The sequence below is a fragment of the Lissotriton helveticus genome, chromosome 11 (assembly GCF_964261635.1).
Source record: "Lissotriton helveticus chromosome 11, aLisHel1.1, whole genome shotgun sequence".
NCBI classification, from domain to species: domain Eukaryota; kingdom Metazoa; phylum Chordata; class Amphibia; order Caudata; family Salamandridae; genus Lissotriton; species Lissotriton helveticus.
In genome coordinates this window covers 317,480,839-317,503,292 of record NC_136072.1, presented here as the reverse complement: position 1 = coordinate 317,503,292, position 22,454 = coordinate 317,480,839, and the positions used below count along the sequence as shown (strand labels likewise).

Here is a 22,454-nt window from a genome sequence, read left to right as displayed (position 1 = left end):
CCTACTGTTTGTTATCGGCCACATGTTGTGGTTTTACCAGGTCGATGGATACAACTCGGTTCTCCTTTTTTCCAGCAAGTGGCGGTAGTACAACTGATCTTGTCCCGTTGACAGACAAGACAGGAACTGCTTTTCTGTAAGAAGGCCCAAATTCCTTCTTTACCGCGATCTTCTCCCTGACTAGATCCCCGACTTTTGGAATCCAGACAGGTCTTGCTGGGACAGGTGGTGAATCTTCAGTGGTCGTTGGCTGTTGTTTCAACTGTATGTTGCTCAGGTCTTTTCTTGTTTTGTTTAAGTCCTGCAAAATAGCCAAACGGTCTTTGACATCAAAGGTTTTTTCTATTACCACTGAAGTCTGACTATCAAGGTCAGAGATCAACATCCTAGTTCCGAATAATAATTCGTACGGACTGAATCCCTTCAGAGAATTTCTTGGCAAGTTATTTAGACTACGTTGGACACTTATTAGATGTTTGACCCACCCAGCTCCCGAACCTAATACCTTTGCCGTTATAGATTGCTTTATGTCACGGTTTTTTCTTTCAACAATTCCGTTCCCCTCAGGGTGAAATGGACAAGAGTACCGCAATTGCACGCCCATGCTGACCATGGCCTCCTTATAAGCCCGAGAGCTAAAAGCAGGACCATTGTCCGAATGCAGAATGCCAATTGCGTATGTGCCGATAAAGACCCGCAAATCTTTTATAACAGTTCTGGCGTCAGCCGTTCGCTGGGGCCACATCCATATGAATCTCGTGCATGAGTCCACTGCGACCAAGATATATTTATAGTTACCATCCCTTTGTAAGGGACCGCAGTGGTCTAGATAAACACATGCTAATGGTTTATCCGAGATTAGAAGGGGCGTCTGTGCTGGACGTCTCACAGTTGATACTTTCATTTTTTGACATATTTCACATGCTAGAACATAGTTCCTTGTTTGTCTTCTCATTTGTGGCCACCAGTATCTCTGTTTTAATAATGATACTGTGGCTGAGACGCCAGCATGGGTAGAAGCAAGCCCTTCGTGTGCCGCTATTATTAGTCCTAATCTGTGTTCCATGTTTGGAATTGCCCTATCCCCCACTCCAGGGATTCGAGCAAAAGGAACATTGTTTTCATCAGTTATGTATGAGTATTTTACTGGAAAGCCTTTAGGGAGTGGTTCTATCGAATCCTTTTCTGAAGCGCTGACAGCTTGTAATATTTCGCTGTCTATTTTTGTTTTTGACCGGGTGACGGCTGCTACGGAAGCCGTTTGCACAGCTGCTTTCGCGGCCTCATCAGCCAATGAATTCCCTGCAACGTGAACGCCATCACGTTGATGACTCAGTGTATGTATCACGTGAGTCTTTGGTAGTTCTTTTTGTAAAAGAGCTACTTGTTCCCAGAGCATTTTATGCTTGATTGTGCCACCTTTCGCATCCTTGAAACCGTTCTGAAGCCAGATCTGCAAGTATTCATTATAAGACTGAACGCAATAATACGAATCGCACACTATAAGTGTGGGGAATTCTCGATCGGTATTTTCAAGCGCCATCTTGAATGCTAGTAGTTCAGCTCGCTGAGCTGTGCAATCTCCTAGAGATTGTGTTTTAGTGAGGGTTGGTTTAAATTTCCCTTCGTGCCAACGACCTTTAACAATCGCGCACGCAGCACTGTAAGCTTGTTTACCCCCTACTGCGGGTTGTGCTGATCCGTCTGTATATATTATACAGCCGTAGTGCTCTAGAGGCAGAATTTCGGTTGGCGGAGGACATTCAAATTCATATTGGAGAAATTCTTGTGTTTTTAAGTAAGGATCAAATTCGTACACCACGTCTGTTGCAGCAAGAGAGTTAGCCCATTGTATCCATCTTGGATGGAGTGCTTTAGCATTTGGAATGCTTGCCTTTGTTACCGCCTCTAAGGCTGGTATTGGTGTCATGATTACTATTCGTTTACCTTGTGCCAGGGCTCGTTCTTTTGCTATAGCTGTCTGTGTTGCTGTAAGAATTTTTTCCGTTGGGCTAAATTTCATTTCAGCCTTAGTGTACAAGTGTGATTTGAATGCAATTGGTACCTTATCTCCCTCATTAGAGGTTAGGTATGTGAATCCGCATCTCCCTGGGATGACTCGGATCACAAGGTTGCGTGTATTATCACGGGTTTCTAATTTTGTTTTAATTAGCATGTCTGTTTGTAAGGATCTCAAAATTTCTGTGTGTGCTTGAGTCCAACTGGATCTTTTAAAGTCTGGTTTAATTAGATCATAAAGGGGTTTGACCCTTTCTGCGTAATTTGCAATATATGTTCTTCCGAAATTTAGGAAGCCTAGAATTGACTGTAGGTTTTTTAGTGTTTTAGGAGCTTGGATTACGGCACATTTCTCTAGGAAATTGTCTGCCAGGCTTTTGCCTTCACTTGATAACTCATATCCTAAGAATAGGACCGTCAGATGGGCAATTCTGGACTTTTTGAAGTTGAATTTGTAACCCTCTGCAGCGAAACCAAGTATTATGGTGTTCACTCTTTTCAAGTGAGTCTCCAAGTCATCATCTGTTAAGTAAATGTCATCGACATAAGATAATGCTTCATCATCATATAGTTGTAGTAATTCTGTTACTCTCGCTGAGAATACCCCCGGGCTGTTCTTGTACCCCTGGGCTAACCGACAGAATTGTTTTTGAGTGCCATTTACTGAGAAAGCTGTTAAATATCTGCTCTCTAGTGCTATGTTTTGACAAAAGAATCCATTGGAGATGTCCAAGGTTGTTTTGTATTTTTTGCGCACTATGTTATTCATTAGTGCAGCACTGTGTGAGTTTTGCACTGCAAAGGTTTTGCAACATGTGTTAAGGTGTCGGTAATCCAAAACTAGACGATATGAGTTGTCTGGTTTGGCGACCGGAAACAAAGGATTGTTCATTTGTGAGGTGCAAGTTTCAATCACCCCCTGGTATTCTAGCTGATCTAGTATTTCGTTTACTTGTTTTTTAGCTTCTTGCTTAATTGGGTACTGCCTTTGTGCAGTTGGTTGTGATTTTAACTGGACTTTGTGAGGAGGAGAATCCTCATCCCATCCTACATGATTTTTATATAAAGCAGGTGCTAAGGCCACTGCCCACTTTCTAGCAAGTGTATATTTTTTATGAATCGGTATTTGATTCGAGAAGGCAGGTATAATTACTTCTTCGCCATGAGGGCACTCCCTGACAAACTCTGGTGGCCAGTCTTTTTCAGCTAGAAGGATGTCATAGCCTTTGGAGAGGTTATCCCAAAATAGTCCCCTAATTTTCCTAGTCTTATCTCCTTCTATACGTAATGTTATCTCGTATATTTTGTGGGGCTTGCTAACTCTGGTATCTGCAGTTTCCACTTGAAGGTATTCATTCGTGTCCACTGTCTCCAGATGATTCATAAGGACTTTGCGAGCTATGCTCACCTCTGCTGCGCTGTCTAGCATTGTCTGAGCCCACTCTCTGTTTTTCAGTTGTGTCCTCAGTATTCTCGGCATTTTTAACTACCTTGATACTGGCTACCTTCTTTTTTGGAAATTGTGATTTCTTTTTCAGTTGAGCAGGTTCCTTGTCTTTGGACTTGGCGTGCTCTTCTGATCGTCCTCTTCTTTCCGATTTCTGCGAGGAATTCTGAAAAGATTGAGAGGGACGTGTATCAATGTCTTGATATCTATCAGGTTTTTTAATATTATCCCTATTTCTAAGGTTATATCTATTCCCAGAGGGGTCACTCTGGGGTGACCTTTGTCTCGGGTTTGGAGATTTCTCTCTTCGCCTAGGAGACCTTCCTCTGGACTGGAATTTCTTTTCTTTAGGATTGGATTGTTTATTTCCATCCCAGTTCTTTTTTGGTGAATTATTATTATTATTAAAAAATATTTTTTCTGGACTTGTAGTCAGTTGCGGTTTTACTGGTATTCCACCTAGACTATCTCTGCCTAGTTCTTCATAGGATTTTTCTATGATTCTGGCAATTTCAGCTGGTTGGTCTGCTATATCTGTCTCTTTTAACCTCTGGCGGATCGCCACGTTTGCTGCTTCACCTTTTATGTTGGCTAATAATATAGCCGAGACCTGCTTGAAGTCTTTCAGTAATTTCATACCAAGAGTTAAAGCAGGTTCTGGACCGTATTCATCTTGAATTTGTTTTAGCACATCTGGTATTACCGAAATGGATGGAACACCGTGCGTTTTTGTATAGATGGAAGCAAAGACTGTACCCCAAGTGTCACAGTCCTCAATGTGTGGTGCGATTCCCATTGGGAGACATATAGTCAGAATCCTGTGTTTTTCCAGCGGGGTGGTGTCAGGAAACACCGCCTCTATTTGGGTAATTTTCTGTGCCGACCAGAATGGTATCTGTTCCCGTTTAGCTGGAACTTTACCTAGGCAGGATTGGATGTTCTGTGGTGTAATTTTATTTGTGTTCCCCTGGTGAGGGGTCAGCTGTGGAAGTTTAATCGCTGGCTGAATTGTTGAAGTCCGCATTACATACTGAACTAATTGTCTGTGAATTTTTAGTAGTTGTTTTAGCTGTATTAACAGCTCTGCTGCAGGCATTCTTTCGATGTCTGGATGTGGTGTGTATCCGGCTAAGACCGGCCACGTTGCTCCTGGTCTTCCTAAAGGACCGAGCCTTGTGATGTGATTGTTATGTATTAGGGCGCCATCAAATAAGAGCAAATGCTCTTGGAATTTGAGTGGTACTTCCACCTCCTCGAAAGGAGTGTACGTTTCAGGAGGTTCCTCTACTTTGTAATAGTGGAAGTACTTTGTTACAGCATTTGCTGCTGGAAAATGTATCCATGAATAGTATACCTCTGTCTGCCGATATTCGTGTGCCTCAATTACGAATATGACTGTGCCACCTCTAGGTGTCAGTCCATTTTCTATAAGTTTTAAGGTTATAGATCTCCTTTTAATGACCGGGATGAGTATTATATCCCCGTCTGCTGCTTGCATGGTAGCATCAGCATCTGCTATTTCAGTGGCTAATCTAATTGCCTCTCTTTCTCCATCACTGTCTCCCATTTTACTGACAGGATGGTATTATTTTTGTTTGCAGATCAGGTTTCTTATGGAAACAGAGATTAGATGCACAATATTCTGGAACTGTTTTATCCTTCAACGTTGACTAGACCAAGAACCATACATAGGAGTTCCCTCCTGCGAGGTTTTAGAGGATATAATAACCTTTCACCCACTCCAGACGTCTTTGGAGTATTTGGGAAAAGGGGTCTGAGTGAGAAAGCACGACTGAGTTACTCTAAATGTCTTACATTAGTTTTATCGCCCTTTCCAAACGCGTTGGGCGCCATGTAGTGTAGCTCCTATTTTCCCAATAGGCTCTGCGCATTGGAATAGTACCTACAGCAGTAAAGGCCTAGGCCAGACGGTAACTAGGTCTACTACTGTCGATACTAGACTTAATTTTTGGGTTTGCCAGCTAAGCTCAGAGTTCGCTAGAAACTTTCTCGAATGTTCAAGGAAGGGATTAACTCCCCTGATTAGACAAGAAGGGATTTAGTTTCTGACAACCATAGAACATGACAACTTTGCTCTCCCCTAATCAAGAGTCAATCTCAAGAGTCGTGTGAGCACAAGGCAATTATTTTACTCAGTCAGTACGTGCATTCTTAGTCTCATCAGAATGTAGAGAAAAGGAAGAGACGGGCGTGTTCAATAAAAGGTGTTATTTATTGATCAGTCTCTTTTCTCGTACAAGAGAAATGGATCGATATTATTGCAATACTTATTGTTAAGTAAAGTGCATACATTAGAAGCAATAGTATAAAATAATACTGTAAAAACATTGATATGGTTTCTGAGCCATATGATGTTTAAAATGATTAAAATATATTTACATACACATATACATTTGACTAAACGTACTCAACTGGTGTTTCTAAATACGCCTACCCCGTGTACCTGACCTAAGTCTAATGCGTGGGCGGGAATAGAAAGTTACAGTTTAAGTTAAGTTTGTTTTTGCCAAGTGAATAACTAAAGAATTCTCTGTGAGGGGTTATTCAGTTCTGTACCTGGAATTTAGGATGAATGAGGAATGGTATCTCTTTCTCTGCTCTTGATATTCCAGGCTGCCTGCAAGGGCTGCCCAGAAGCGCCGGTGCTGGGTCTCTCGGCTTGAGATAGCAGCGCGTCTCTCAGCGCGTCAGGAAGGCGGGGCTGTTGCCTGCGGGGTCTGCTTCTGCTCTTGGCTTCGGCAAGTATGGCTGCTCCGTCTTGTCACCACGCGTGTGTTTGCATAGGGCAAGGTCGGCAATATTTATACCTTAAAGGTGCCGGAATTGACGTAAGGATGGACATAGGTACGTCAATAAAGATGTCATACGACTTGCTCGTTAGCACATTCTTTTGCAAAAGTTCTCTGTGAAATCAAAACAATGGCCGCACGGATTGTCCAGGTTGTCATAGGTTTGATTTGTTATGAGAACGTCGTATGCCTTATCAGGGGCTGGAGGAATGTCGCTTGTCTAATTAGATCTCAAGCGTTATGACCTAATCAGATAACACGTTCCTGTGCCGTAGTGTGACTGCGTCAGATAACGGTATCTGCATCATGGGGGTTTTCTTGCCTCATGGGCTGACTGTTAGTTAACTAGCTAGGTAGTTTAACCAGAATAGGGTCAGGAATAGGGGGATCGATTCAGAACCTATAGAAATACACGACAAGACAGCCTAGTATCTACTCGCCCAAGAAAAGTAACTGCACCCCAGAACACTGTACTGAATGCCTGGGGCCTACCTAACATAACTGGCCACTTCCCATGTGGAAATTGCAGTATCTGTCACTTAACTCAAACAACAAAAACATTGCATTTAAAACAAGGCAAAGAATGGAAAATCAAAAAACACCCCAATTGCAAATCTGCCAGCGTAATTTATCTAATCACGTTCCCATGCGGCCTGCGATACGTTGGAATGACTAGCAGGAAAGTAAAAACCAGGATATGTGAACACCGGAGCAACATCCGCTGTAAACGGAACACCACCAAACTTACTGATCACTTTTTGACGGTGGGACATACGACCAATGACATGACCTGGGTAGTCATTGAACAATTGGAACAACACACTGAGAACATACAAGACCAGCTGTTCGAAAAAGAACAACGCTGGGTGTACAGACTGTACAGGTGTGTAGGGTCTGAATGACAATGTTCCTTGGAACAGTATACAGAAAAAATAAACACATCAGACACAACTGATAGACCAGTATAAAAAAGACCTTACAGAGAGTACACAGAATTACCAAGTAACGATCTGAGATAGCAGTACAAGTCAGATAATATCAAACACTAGTACACAGTAGGTCTAAATAACCACATCAGCCCAAATGCAGTCAAGCATAATATCCTACAAACACTAACTTTATTCACAGAGTACCTCACACTAAGTCTGTGTAGAAACCAGCGCCCCAATCAAGATAATGAGATCATCGGGACAACGTACATCTATCCAGACAAACAAGTCATGGATATATACAAGGGACAGGCCCATTTTTTATCAAACCTTTCGGTATTAGGCAATCAATATGGAAGGTCATTTGAATATTACTAAAACGCTACATGTCCAATACCTCCTAAACAAACGCCCTGTGTTACATCTAATTTTTCTAAATCCCAACCGTAATAACAGGCATCAGATTCTTGAAAAGTGCACTAGCTTATATTTTTTAAAGTGTCCCATAGCCACAAAACATTATTCAACAAGCTCGTAATGCACTATTGCTTATGCGCAGGCGCAGTGAAGTCAGCGCTCTAGTCGTTGAGTCACCGCCAGCGCGCGATCATCGCCACGTGACCCCAAGAGCACTTCCGCCTCACTCCCGTTATAGCTGAACAACCACATCTGATCCGGGCACACCAGCAGGACCTGATCAGCTACCTAGGTTATACCGAACCTGTGACCCTTGACAAACATGAGTACCGGCACCCGTTTCATATGGATGCCGCATTAGCAAGCTGTAACTATCAGGTCGTCTTTTTTTTAAAAAAAGATACGCTTCCCGCTCACGGCCATTTTTCTCTTGCTCTTTTTCTCCCGTCCTTAGAGTCGGCGGGGTAGTAGCAAAGTTGATTGGATCCATGAGACATAACTAGCACAGAGTTTAAGTGAGGCCTCATTTGTCAGTCATAATTGTTGTTCGTCATGAATGTATCTGCATTTATGTTTCTATGTTTCCTTGAGAAAACTTCACTCGCAGTCACTAGATACCTGTTCTTAAGAAACTGTAAATATTCACAGCAATGTGCCAATATGCGAATACATGTATAGCACATTATATATCGACTGAATGCGAGTGTTCCAATAGCCTGGGGACACCTGATAAGTTTAGTATCCACCGGGGCACATTGTAGCCACGCATGGTCCTTTTATAGGTCACTGTCATGCATGCTCATATGCAATCTAAAGCATGATGTCAACACTTACTCACCATAGAGCGCGACAAGCATTAATGCAAGTTTGAAACATCAAAATGACCTGCATTTGCAATTTCTTGTTTTACAGGTACTCCAAACAGAGGATGTGTAAGTAACTAATCCACTACACGCACAGCACACTTTAGGGTGTGTGCTGATACAATCACCACTGTGACCCCAGTTTTTTACACACCGTTCTGGTCCTGAAGTAAGCCATATGATCTAATCTAAGGGCTGATACTAGTAGACCAATATTTTAACAGGGATACGGAGGCACATTAAAAAACCTCTAGAGGATCCCGTGTATTTTTAACCTTTGTCCTAGGGCCCTACTATTAAAACTTTTATGAGGGTTATACCGTGAGACAATTTTTAACACATAACTGCACTTCACTTATCACTTCACTTTCTTTACACAAACAACCTGCTCCGCTGTAATTCAGGCGTTGAAGCACAGCTAGATTGCGCTAGGTGATCTAGCTGGGCCCCGATGATGAAGAATGCCACCTACCAGGTAGGTGGGTGAGGGGTTTCCAAAAAACTACAAGGAGTTGTTTGCGCTCTTCACTTTAAAGGTTTTCGCCAGAAAGATAAATTAGAAAACCAGAAGAAAGACTTGTCCAATTTTGTTTACAAAGACCCCTGCAATAGAACAACGGTAACTAGCACAATATACAGCGGGCTCCAGGTGGAGACCAAACCATATACTAAAAAAATGGAATAACAACAACGACTTCAACAAACCCAGTGCCTAGAGCACGTAGAATCGCTGAGAGCCCAAGGAACCACCCAAAGGAGTGACACAGAGAGCCCACGGAGGACGGGTGCAGTGAGGGAACACAGACGCGAGCTCCTTACAACTCTATGGGAAAGTCGCGGTTGGAAAATTACAGTTTAAGGACACTTCGGATAGGACTTCAAGCAAATCCTTTGGAACATAGAAGGTTCTAAGGCCAGCACCCTTGTGAGTACCGAGGTACCAGTGTTACCTATCCCAGAGGAGCCGGGTGCATAGGGGTCAAGTGGTGTCGGAAACCCTTGTCGTGTTCAATGGCATGATGCGAAGAAGTGCTGCTGCTGGGAAGATGAAAAGTGTCCGGTGGAATCCAAGCCGGGATCCGAGGTGAGAAGAACCTGAAAGCAGAGGGGACAGAGTCTGGGACACTTCAGGGTGACCAGGGGCTCGAAAGACGGCTGCCCACCGATGTTGCGTGCTTCAGGTGTGAAGATAGGATTCTTGACTCTGCCGCCACGGGAACCAGGGGACAGTGAGGACACCTAAAGTCCAGAGGTGAGCTGTCCCTCGAAGGATGTTGAGTGCTGAGGGGTTAGTATCTGGATTGAACACCAACAAGCCTTGGCAAATGCACCCCACGCGGGCAGGGGAAACAGGTTACAGTGTGCACCAGCAAGGTCCAGGGGACTCTCCAAGTTATGATGAGTCAGGGCATGCCTGGAGCAACCAGGGATGGCTAAGGAAAATCAAATTGACCCTCGCTAGGAACCACAGGCCAACAGACCAGGGATCGCAAAGGGACCTTGAGCCGAATCACAAAGCACCAGCCCCCAGAGCACTCGTGGAGTGGAGGCCGGAGATGTTCGGTGGAAATACTGCTCAGGGTCGGGACTACAGGTATTCCAAAGCACAGCGGGAGGGATCACCAGAAAGCATATGCTACTGCAAAAGTACACAGTGCACATGGGTTCTGGTAGCACAGTCACTACAAGGGATACTGGTCTCAAGATTGCTGAGAGAGCAGATCAACCTCAGAGACACTCGGGAACCCACCTCCTGTGTTGCAGAAATCTTCGGAGTTCTCAGGAGCTTGGGAGATGCAAACCGGTGTGACGCGTTTAGGTGCCTGCTGCTGCACGGGGGTAACTCCTTTACTCCAAGGGAGATTCTTTTGTCATCCAGTGAAGTGTAGACGTCGTAGTACTTGTTTTCTGCTTGCAGAGTTTAGTCCAGGTAAAATCCAAAGTCCTGTAGTCAGGTTTCCCACTGTATACCCAGGGAAGGGTTTGGACAAACTCTGGGGACCCTCCTAGGGGAGGGTCAGGACAGAACGGTGGCTTCACCCATGTCCTTTGTCCAGTTTCGCGTCATAGCTGGAGCAAATGGCTCCTGCAACCGGTTTGAGCTGGACTATGCATAGGGACACCAAATATGCCCCCAGTGCAGAATTTCTGTCACTCCAAGAGTGCACCCACCCAGCCCCAATACACTAAATCCTGTCTGAGAGGTGGCCACACCTCCCTGTGACAGGAGACCTGTTGTCAGGCCTTCCTCTGCTCGAGCTTGGCTCAGCAGCAGGAGAGCAGACTCGTGTCTGTGGCTGGCAGCATCCATTTTGTGATGCCTAGGTTGAGAAAGCTAGTACCAGTTGTACTGGTGTTTCACATAAGTCCCTCTAGAAGGGTGGAATCATACCTCCCCGCCAGTTACTGGCAGGAGTTATGATTCCATAGTGTTTGACACCAAACACAGCATGTTTCTAAGCAGCCGTTTTAAAGTTAGCATTTACCACAAGGTTATAATGCACTTAAATATATATGGTTGGCTGTCTCACGGACACCCCTGGAAAATCGGTTCCGAAGGCTGCAGAGGGGGCCTACTCATTCAGGGGCACCCTCCCACATAAAACCCAACACCCTGCCTTCAGGATTGGTAAGGCCTGCCATAGGGGAGACGGATAGGTTTATATGTGTAGTGATTTAGAATCGATAGAGGGAACCTATATCTAAGTAAGGGGTGGATGCACCACCTTACACAGGCTGCAGTAGCAGACCTGTGGTGTCATTTTGAATGGCCTCTCAGGAGTGGCATAATACATGCTGCCGCCCCTGGGAGACCTCTGGGGTACCTGTGCCCTGGGTACATGGTGTACCATATACTAGGGACTGATCAATTTAGAGGATAACGCAGATAGACTGGTGTCCTGAATAGCAGGATACCAGTCAGTCTAAGTCAAAAACAGTGATACAAGTTACTACAAATTATAGTCCAAAAAGGGTTCCAGTCCACACGTATGTTTTTTCTTCTTCTTTTATTTTTTCACAGCAACATCCTTGTGAATCCTAGCCAACACGTATTTTGTCTTAAAAGCGCTATACGCAAAAGACTTCCTCAGGGCTAGAATGTACAACAAAAACAATTATTACTAAACCCTGAACGAATTGACATATAGTGACTACAGCAGTGTGAGGTCCTCCTGAAGGGGCAGACGAATCGGGGGATCGACAGACATGCTGAGTAGCTTGGGATACCAGAAACACCGTGCCCAGTCCGGAGCCACAAGGATGACGTGGGCCCGGTTGCGCCTGATCTTCTTCAGCACTCTGGGCAGAAGTGGTATAGGCGGAAAGGCGTACAACAGACCGCAACTCCACTCGCGACGAAAAGCGCCTCAGAGCGAGTGCCGCCTTGGAAATTCAAACGCACAGAACTGATGACATTGCGCGTTCTCTTCTGTGGCGAATAGATCTAACCAAGGCTCTCCCCACTGCTGAAAGAGGCCTTGCACCACGTCTGAGTTCAGACGCCATTCGTGATCCATCATGCACCGATGGCTGAGTTCTTCCGCCCTGGCGTTCAGGGAATCTGCCAGGTGTTGAACCACCAGGGTCACGCCGTGGTGTTCCAGCCACTGCCAGAGGCGCAGAGCCTCCTGGCATAGGGTCCACGACCCCACCCCGCCCTGTTTGTTGCAGTACCACATGGCGGTGGTGTTGTCCGTGAACACATGCACTACAATCCCCCGGACAGAGGGGAGCAATGCCTTCAGTGCAAGCCGGATCGCCCGCAGCTCCAGAAGGTTGATATGGAGCTGGGACTCCACCGGAGACCAGAGGACTCTGATCTCCGCCTCTCCCCTATGGCCCCCCCAGCCCTGAAGGGACACGTCTGTCACAACTACGTGCTCCGGTTGGGGTAGGGAGAGGGATCTGCCGCTGACCCAAGCGCAGTCTGTGAGCCACCACTGCAACTGTCTTGCAGCGCCCTCCGAGATCAAGACATGGTCGGACAAGTTGCCCTGATGCTGGGCCCACTGAAACTTCAGGTCCCACTGCAGAGCCCGCATCCGCCACCTGGCGTGATGCACCAGAAGGATGCAGGAGGCCATCAGCCCCCGAAGTGCAGCGTCAACCTGACCGAGATTCGGGATCAAGGCTGAAAGATCGGAATCAGAACCTGAATATTACGAACCCGCTGCTCGGCAGGATAAACCCGAAACTGCGCCGAGTCTAGAACCGCTCCGATGAAGAGGAGCTTCTGAGAGGGACACAGGTGCGACTTCGGCACATTGATGGAGAACCCCAGCAGGTGCAGGAGGTCGGCCGTAGTCTGGAGGTGGCTGACGACTGTCTGGGGCGAGCCCGCCTTCAACAACCAGTTGTCGAGGTAGGGGAAGACTGAAACAACTAACCTGCGCAGATGAGCTGCGACCACGCCATCACTTTCGTGAACACCCGTCGGGCGCTGGTAAGGCCGAAGGGGAGCACGGTAAACTGAAAGTGCTCGTGGCCTACCGTGAACCGCATGTAGCGCTGGTGGGTCGGCAGGACGGGGATGTGGAAATAAGCGTCCTGCAAGTCCAACGCTACCATCCAGTCTCCCGGGTCCAGGGCAGCTAAGACCTGAGCCAGTGTCAGCATCTTGAACCTCTCCTTCCGGAGGAAGCCGTTGACGTTCCGCAGGTCCAAGATAGGGTGTAGGCCCCCTTTGCCCTTCTTGGGAACCAGAAAGTAGTGGGAGTAACAACCACACCGTACTTCTGGCCCAGGAATGCGCTCGATGGCCCCCTTAGCCAAGAGGGCCGCAACTTCTTCCCCGCAGTGGTACTGCGGTGGCATGGCTGGAAGGGTCGCCTCAAAGGGGAGGGAGTAGCCCCTTCGGATGATTTGAAGCACCCACCTGTCTGATGTGATGTTGCGCCAGTGGAGGAGGTGATGGCGAATCCTGCCCCCCACTGGCGTCACGTGGGCCTGAAAGCTCGGACTAGGAGGGCTTTGAGACAGATGCTGCAGGGGTAGATGTGGACTGGCCTCGCCGTTGTCCCCGGGCACCGCCACGGCGGTTACCACGTCCGCCACCACGCTGGATGTTGGTCTGCGGCCCTCGACCTCCTTCCGGACCTCGAACGGCGTGGGGGCGACTGCCGGAGCTCGAGGCACTTGTGGGACCGCTCCCGCCTAGCCTTCGACGTCAAGGCCCGGCAGTCGGGTCACGGCTTGTCATCGTGGTCGGGCCCCAGGCAATGAAGACACCGGCGATGGGGGTCGGTAACCAACATTAATCGGTTGCTGTCGACGCAGGGCTTGAACCCGGGCATCCCTACCGGCACCGTCGGAGTCGTTCGACTTAGAAGAAAGATCAAAAATGATCGAAAAAGTTTAGTCAAAAATTGACTAAGGGTACCACTTTTTCCGGATCGGCGCTTGCTGGCATGGAAAAAATAGGAACTGACCTCAGCGCGCGAGGGCGGTGTCTAAGTACTCCGGCGACGTCATCCTGGCACCAACGACGCCGACGACGAATGCGGAGCCGCAGACGACGCCTACCGACGCGCAAGGGTACTGCTACGCAAAAGTTTCCGGATCCAGTCTGACGCCTGGGGATATACTTAGGTAAGGAATCTAATACTAACCTGTTTCTTTCAGATACATGCTGCTATACACCACTATACTAAAAAAAGTTTGGGCGCCGCAGAGGTTGGAACCTCCGACACATGCTTTGGTCCAGGCAATATATCTAATAGGGACAGGGCCCCACCTCACTAAGTGGTTGTATAGAGGCATTCAAGCATATACTGGGCCTCTTCTTGAGAAGGCAGGGTTTTATGTGAGGGGGTGCCCCTGCATGAGTAGGGCCCCTCTGCAGCCTTCGGAACCTATTTTCCAGGGTTGTCTGTGATGCAGACAACCATATATATTTAAGTGCATTATAACCTTGTGGTAAATGCTAACTTTAAACCGGCTACTTAGAAACAGGTACTTCTGTAGGGACCTCTGTATCTAATAGCAGAGACTTCTTGTATGATAAGAAGTGCCAATTACTAGAGATTGAGAGACTCAAGCTCAGGCTCAAGAAAGAGCAATTGGCCTTAGACAGGGAATCCCTAGAGATCCAGAGAGCTTCCACAAGATTGAGACTAAAGTCCGATGGTGGCAGCAGCAGTGTCCCTAGAACTAGAGAGTATTCTCATAATCATAGGAACCTGAACAAGATAGTCCCTTTCTATCAGAGTGGGGATGACACCCACTAATGGATAACAGCACTAGAGAGGGCCTGTAAAGTACAGAGGGTCCCTCAGGAGCAGTGGACAGCTATTTTGTGGCACTCCTTTGCTGACAAAGGTAGAGATAAGCTCCTCACTGTTAGGGAAGAGGATGCTGACAATTACAGTCTTGAAGAGAGCTCTCATTGATGGGTTTGGCTTAACCACTGAGCAATGCATGATTACGTTCAGAAACACCCAGAAGACACAGACTCGGGACTGGGTTGACTTTGTAGATTGTGCTACTAAGGCTCTGGAAGGCTGGTTACTTGGCAGTAAAGTGTGTGATTTTAAAGGATGTACAATTTAATTATGAGGGAGCAGATCCTTAATAATTGCCAAAATCAGTTGCTGCATCAGTACCTGGTGGACTCTGATCTGATCTCTCCCCAAGAATTGGGAAAGAACGCAGACAAATGGGTCAGAACCAGGATGAAGCAGAAAGCTAAGAACCAAGGTGGTGACTCTAAGAAGCAAGATTCTACAACCTCCGATAAGGGTGGGGAGAAGGGTAAAGACCAGAAGTCTTCACAAGGACCCCAAAAGTCTTCATCGGGGGGGGGGGAATCACAATCCAACAAGGGTAAAGGCAAAAAGAAACCTTGGTGTCTTTTCTGTAAAGAGAAGACCCATTGGACAAAGGATGCTGCTTCTCCAAGGGCCAAGGAATCTACTCCAGCCACCACTGCCCCTAGGGCAACTGTTCCCCCTGGTTCAGTTCAAAGTGGTGGTAGACAGAATAAGGGTGTAGTAGAGTTAATCCTTGGATCTGAGATGGAGTCTGGCCTAGTCAGAATTCCAACTCAGGCTGTGTTAGTCTGTGATGGAGGCATGATTATTGCCTCCTTATTTATCAGTCCCAGTAATCTGGGCAAGTGCAGACAACAGCCTTTGATCAAAAGTAAGGAGGCCATGGCATACAGGGACACAGGTGCAATTCTCACCATGGTGACAAAAGATCGTGTGGACCCTGAACAGATCATACTTGGTGAGACGTACCAAGTGACCAATGCAAGCAATATCAGGACAGACCATTCCTTGGCAGTTATGAATTTCACCTGGGGTGGGGTAACTGGCCCAAAGAAGGTTGCGGTAAGTGCAGACCTCCCTGTAGGATGCTTATTGGGCAATGATTTGGAAACTTCAGCATGGGCTGAAGTTGAACTCAGGACACATGCAGAAATGCTGGGCATCCCTGCAGATGTGTTTGCCATGACTAGGTCACAGGCAAAAATGTCTTCCACTGAACAGGCCCTGGATCCTGGAATAATGGACCAGGTGCCTTCCAAGAGAAGGAGCAGATGGGGTAAGGCAGTGTTTTTTCCCCAGCCTCGAAATACAGATCAGTCTCTTGAGGGAGATGATCTTAGTCCTGAAGAAGGAACTGTCTCAGATGAACTTGAACTAGATCAGGTTGAGTTCTTGGGGACAGGGGGCCCTTCCAGGGCAGATCTGAGCCAGGAGCAACTGAACTGCCCCTCTCTTGAACCCCTCAGACAGCAAGCTGCTGTCTGAGGCTGCTGCTAGTGCCAGTGGGTCCCACAGGATCTACTGGGATGATGGACTCTTATATTCATTGGGTAGAGACCCCAAACCTGGTGCCACCAGTAGGTTGGTTATATCTCTGACGTTTAGGGACTTCCTATTGACACTGCACATGATATCCCATTAGCAGGACACTTAGGCCAAAACAAGACCTGGGACAGACTTGTTCCTCACTCTCATTAGCCTCACATGTCAGAGGACACAAAGGAGTTTTGATGCTCCTGTATCACTTGTCAAGCCGGTGGTAAGGCAAGTGGTACTACAAAGGCCCCCCTGATACGACTACTTGTGGTGGGGGTTCCCTTTGAGAGGGTGGGATTGACATTGTTGGTCCCATGGATCCTCAAACTGCATCTGGGCACAGACTCATACTAGTGGTGGTGGACCATGCGACTAGGTTTCCAGAAGCAATTCCACGTAGGACTATCACAGCTCCTGTTGTGGCTAGACCCCTTCTGGGAATATTTTCCAGAGTGGGTTTTCCTAAGGAGGTAGTATCAGACAGAAAGGCAAACTTTATGTCTAGCTATTTGACTGCTATGTGGAAGGAGTGTAGAGTAAATTAAAAATGTACCACCCCTTATTACCCACAATGCAATGGGTTAGTTGAGAAGAGCCTCCTGAAGTCTGTGATGTTATTCTGGCAGCCAGGCGTCCCTCCACAAAAATGGTATATGCCTGCAGGTGGAACAAGTATGTGGCAAGGTGCACAGCAAAGGCTGTGGATCCACTCTCTGCCCCTCTTTCAGAGGTTCTCCTCTTTCTCCTTTCTCTTGCTCAGCAGGGCTCTGCTCTGGGCACTAATAAGGGCTACCTCTCGGCCATTTCAGCCTTCTTGAGGCTTCCTGATCACCCTTCTCTTATCAAGTCCCCTTGTGTAAATAGGTTCTTGAAAGGCATCACACACATGTTCCCTCCTGTTCCTTTCGTGATGCCTCAGTGGGACTTGAACTTGGTTCTTACTTTTTTGATGTGCGCTCTCTTTGAGCCACTTCACAATTGTCCTCTTTGTCTTCTGGCGCTCAAGACTGCTTTACTGGTTGCCATCACTTCTGCCAGAAGAGTGAGTGAGCTCCAGGCACTTTCCTCTAAACCTCCTTTTCTTTCTGTCCATCCAGGCAAGGTTGTTCTGAGGACTCGTCCTTCTTTCCTGCCCAAGGTGGTTACTGCCTTTCACATTGGGCAGTCCATCACCTTGCCCACCTTCTTTCCGCCTCCGCATCCCTCGAAAGAGGAAGAGAGGCTCCACCATCTGCACCCAAAATGTGCGCTCTTGTTCTATCTAGATCGCACACGACAGTTCCGGGTGGATGACCAACTCTTTGTTGGTTACGTGGGCGCTAAGAAGGGGCGGGTGGTGCACAAGCGGACCATCTCTCGTGGGTCGTTTTGTGCATCAAGGTCTGTTATTCCTTGGCTAAAAAGGATCCTCCTGTGGGGCTGCGCGCCCATTCCACTCGGGCCACGGCAGCTACTACTGCCTTGGGATGGGGAGTCCCTTTGCAGGACATTTTTCAGGCAGCCACGTGGGCCTCGCTGCACACGTTCGCTAAGCACTACTGCCTGGACAGCCAATTCCGAAGAGATGGCTTCTTTGGCCGTTCCGTTCTCCAGGATTTTCTGGTGTGATCTTGGTTCGCAGACCCACCACCGGGGTTGGTATTGCTGGGGTATCTATTCTAAGGTAAGGAATCTAACTAATGTGTTTCCTTCAGATGCACAAGTTACTTACCTTTGGTAAAGATATATCAGTAAGAAACATTAGTTAGTTAGATTCCTTACCGCCCCACCCATCCTCCCCATACTGCAAACCGATATCTAGGGTTAACGTATCTCCCTTTGAGGGCCCTAGTTTCATGGCCCCAGTGTCGGTTTCTTGCATGGCTCTGAGTTCCTGGCGTGGAAAGCTATGTACAGAACTGACGTCAGAGAGTGAGGGCGGCATCTCAGTACTCCGACGACGTCATCCCGGCGATCACGATGAGGGACGCAGAGATGCAGACGACGCCTCGCGAGGTGCAGGGGTACTGCTGATGAAAACTTTCCGGATCCAGCCTGACGCCTGAGGATATTCTAAGGTAAGGTATATAACTAACTAATGTTTCTTACAGATATATTGTTACTGAAGGTAAGTTACTTGTGCATTAGGAGTCGTAAATGCATTCTGTGAATACCAAAAATCGTAAGTGCCTTCCGTGAATACCAAAAGTAGTAAGTTTAGGATTTTGTCTCAGATTGGTTCTGTGAATCAGCCCCTTAGTATCTACAAATGAGTTTTCCTGCTTCCTAATGTACTTAGGTGCCCAAACTCTTATTAGTTGTTTGTTTGCACTAAAGTAGAAAAGTAACTGAAAAATAACTAGAGAGTAATCTGGAATAATTGCAAGTATTCCAAAGAGCTTACAACGTATTTCCTATACTGCAAAGTAACTTGTATGCTTATACAAAACTAGCACACAATGTATTCTGAAAACTGTTATTGTTTTGAAAGTATGACTTACCTGCAACTAAGTAATATTTGATTTTAGTGATAAAAATAACAAAGTAATAACTTTTTATATAAACAATTGGTTTGGATTCAGTCTTTGAGTATGTAACATCATTTCTTGCCTGAGTGTGTACAACAAATGCTTAACACTATCCTCTGATAAGCCTAACTGCTCAGCCCAGCTACCACTAACTTGAGAGTAAGGTATTATCTACTTTATCCTCCACTATACCTCTGGGGATCCACTGACCTCTGTGCACACTATACCTTACTTTGGTATGGGTATGGGTCCACTTGAGACTATATTACAGAAACATACTATTTGAGTGTTTAATTAAGAGGCTACATGGAAAGTTACAATATTTTTGTCCAATTGCTGAGACCCATGTCTCCAGATTCCAGGGCTCTTGCAAGTGAGTTTCTATGTTAATTGTAACATGTTTTGTCTCATGTAGACCCTCCCTTCTCTTAACAGGTAATGACAACTCTTTCAGCAGTCCTACTCGGGAAGACTGTACCACTCCATCTTCAAGGACAGAGTCTCCAGACAGGAATGCAATACAGTCTCCATTTAGATCTGGATCCCCTTACAGAAATGACCTGGCTTTAGGGGAAATTGACCCAGAAGCAGTTCGGGACACTTTGAGAGACTTCGTACAGGAGTTACGAGATACCCAGAGGGAACGAGTAAGCACTCCATTCCTTTTTGTTGAGCAGTTTCCATACCTGTGTCTAGCACCCTGCAGTTATACACATGCATGCAACATTGCTTTCTGGCAATCACATCACAATATTACTGTACAGAATAGCTGAAGTGTCCTAATCACTTCTTACTTTTTGTCATGCTTTGGAACCACTCTACGTTTAATCCACATGTGAAAACCCCTTTTAGAAGTCCACTGGGCATGCAGCAGCTAATGGGCCAGCCGTGGTGGTAGAGGCCCTTTACTTCTGATGTCCCGGTGACCAACCTATTATGGATGCTGAGTAACGGTGTCTCATACTGCTTGTGCACTTGACTATCAAAGCAGCATGGTCCGAGCAGTCCACGGGCTCTGACCCAATCAGAATGGTGATACTCTCCACAACAGCCCCTCCTGGCATAGGATGTCACTGCCTCGCTACCTCACATGGCTACAGACCCTCTCGGCATGGCAGTCTTTTTCTGGCGGCCCCTCCAGGCATATGGGTGACGCCAGCTTATGGGAATGAGCCAATCGGTGAAGCAGCCGTTTGCTCACACCTTGCTCAAGAAGTCTACTTGACAGGGCTCCCCACTGGGCCTCACTCCCTCCAACGATCTCCTCTCCCTCACAGGATACACTGGTCTTGGCAAGCAGGCAGGCTCTGGTGCTTCAGGCTCCCTTGGTGATGTCACCTCACCCAGCAGGAAGTCTAGCAGGACTTGGTCCCCAGTCCTGGTCATAGACAAAAAATCTTTCAGAGCTTTCCTTCCTTACACAGCCCCTCTGGCTTCTTGGCAGATGGGAGTCCACTCGACTGGGCTCTCCACTGCACCTCGTTCCCTCCAATGCTCTCTTCTCTCTCACAGTACACACTGGACTTGGCAAGAAGGTAGGCGCTGGTGCTCCAGGGCAGGTGATCTTGGACTCCCAGGGTGATGTCCCCTCACCCAGAAGGAAGTCTAGCAGGCCATTGCCCCCACTCCTGGTTAAGGGCAGAAGTCTTGAAAAGCTCCCCCTCCTCATATTGCCTATTTAATTTTTAGGGTTGCAAACTCCCCTTCTTATAGTTTATTTTTAGACACCAAATGTGATTTAGGGTCAGCGTCTTTGAAGTGTTATGTTGGGTTTTGCTTCTTTTAAAATGCCCACTCCTCTGTTCCCTCTTCCTTTTGAAAAGCAGTCTGTCAAACCAAGAGTCTTTTCATAGCTAATAGTCCTACCTGCAGCACAATAAAGTGACTAGACTTCACACACGGATGTCAGCCACAGAGATATGGTGATTAAAATGTTAGTCCAGGGCCCCCAGCCCTACTCTTCATGATTCTCTTATCAGCCCCATCTCCTTCTTGAGATGTGCCCATGGCCCTTCCTTTGTGACCTTCATTGAATAAGAGCACCCTTAGAGGGAAGGCCTAGTGCTCCCCTACCCAGTGTGTGTCCCAAACAGCTTACAGGGATTTAACAATTCACAAATATGAGGTGATCTCTCTACCTCCTCTCCATGTTTCACCATGCTAGCCTGGGTCTCCCAAAATGCAATCTATGGCCCTCTATTTATTGTATCATTCACAGGCACACATACACCCAGCGCATATATACAGCATGCATACTTGCTGCACAATACTGTATCCTCCATGTACTGTACCACTCAAAGGCACATATAAATTCAGCAGTTGCATTTAAAAATGCACACACTGCTCAGCGCTGTATTTATTACCTATCGTACCACTCATAGACACACATACATCCAGCATATGCATTTAACAGGCACGCACGGTACCCTCCATATATTGTACCACTCAGATGCACACATATATTCAGCAGTTGCATTTAAATATGCACGCACTGCTCAGCATTGTATCCTTTACCTATAGTACCACTCAGACGCACATACATCCAGCATATACATTTAACAGGCACGCACTATACCCTTCATGTAGTGTACCACTCAGAGGCACACATACACCCAGCACATGTATTTGTCCTGCACTAGTGCTTCATTTGAGCTGGTGGTTTCTGGTGTTCAGCACCAGCACTTAATTGTCAACACTTTCATTTATGACAGTCTGCCACAAGGTTGTTCTGTTTGAAGTGCACAACAGCAGTTCTTTATTAAATCTATACACAATAAAAATGATTAATACCTTGCTTCGTCCATTCGGGTATTTCACAGTATCGCAATTTGCTTGCCAATGTGGGTGGGGTAGGAAAGTCTGCGTAAAGTTTTGGGGTTTTGCTATTTTTTTCACCTTGGTTATTATATAAGAACTGTACCCATTGATATTCCCATGTCTGGTAACATTTCAATATATTGTCTCCAATTGGTTTATGTCGGGCGGCCGCCCAAGTTCTACTATAAAATTTAATAAAATATGTTATAAAAAATAAAATGATTAATACCTGCAGTGCAAGCCATTACTATAGCTTTTGGGACCTGCAATAATCTGAATTGTCACACTCAGAGTAATATGATGATTGGGAGATGTATTGGTACTGTCATTGGTAGCCCTGGCAGAGGCACTGGGTGATGCAAGCTGCAGTGGCCCCGGGAGGGATATATTCTGGAAAAAAACACGGGGCCCCCTGTAAAAAGGATATTACCCCAACAGGGAAACAACTTATTTGGAAAACAAATTTGCCACGGGCATAGTGCTCTATAATCAACCGTGTAGCAGTTATACCATGGATCTTTGCTCAATTATACAACTAATACTACTATAGTACAAAAATATATCTTATTTCTTCTCTTTTTTACTTCTTATAAATTATTTCAAATATTGTAAAAAGACATACATACATGTAATCAATGATCATTTCCATAAAATAAACATCCTAAATCCTTCTCTGTACATATATAAACCATACATGACTGTAAGGTATGGTAAACCTTTGAGGTACAAATGTCTTCAGTTCGTACAAAAAAACAGTCACAGTTATTTCAATATATCTAAATGATGTTCAATTGGATACTTGATTTATGTCCATTTCACATAGACTGATCACAGTTGTTA

At 46.3% G+C, this 22,454-nt stretch overlaps 1 protein-coding gene across 1 annotated transcript in view; it reads left to right on the top strand.

Moving 5' to 3' along the window:
• Positions 1-22,454, top strand: part of CROCC2 (ciliary rootlet coiled-coil, rootletin family member 2) — a 1,301,560-nt gene that overhangs the window by 1,066,318 nt on the left and 212,788 nt on the right. The window contains exon 28 of the mRNA XM_078665477.1: positions 19,233-19,444. Within this exon, the coding sequence (XP_078521603.1) occupies positions 19,233-19,444 (212 nt within the window). The remainder of the gene's footprint in view (positions 1-19,232; positions 19,445-22,454) is intronic.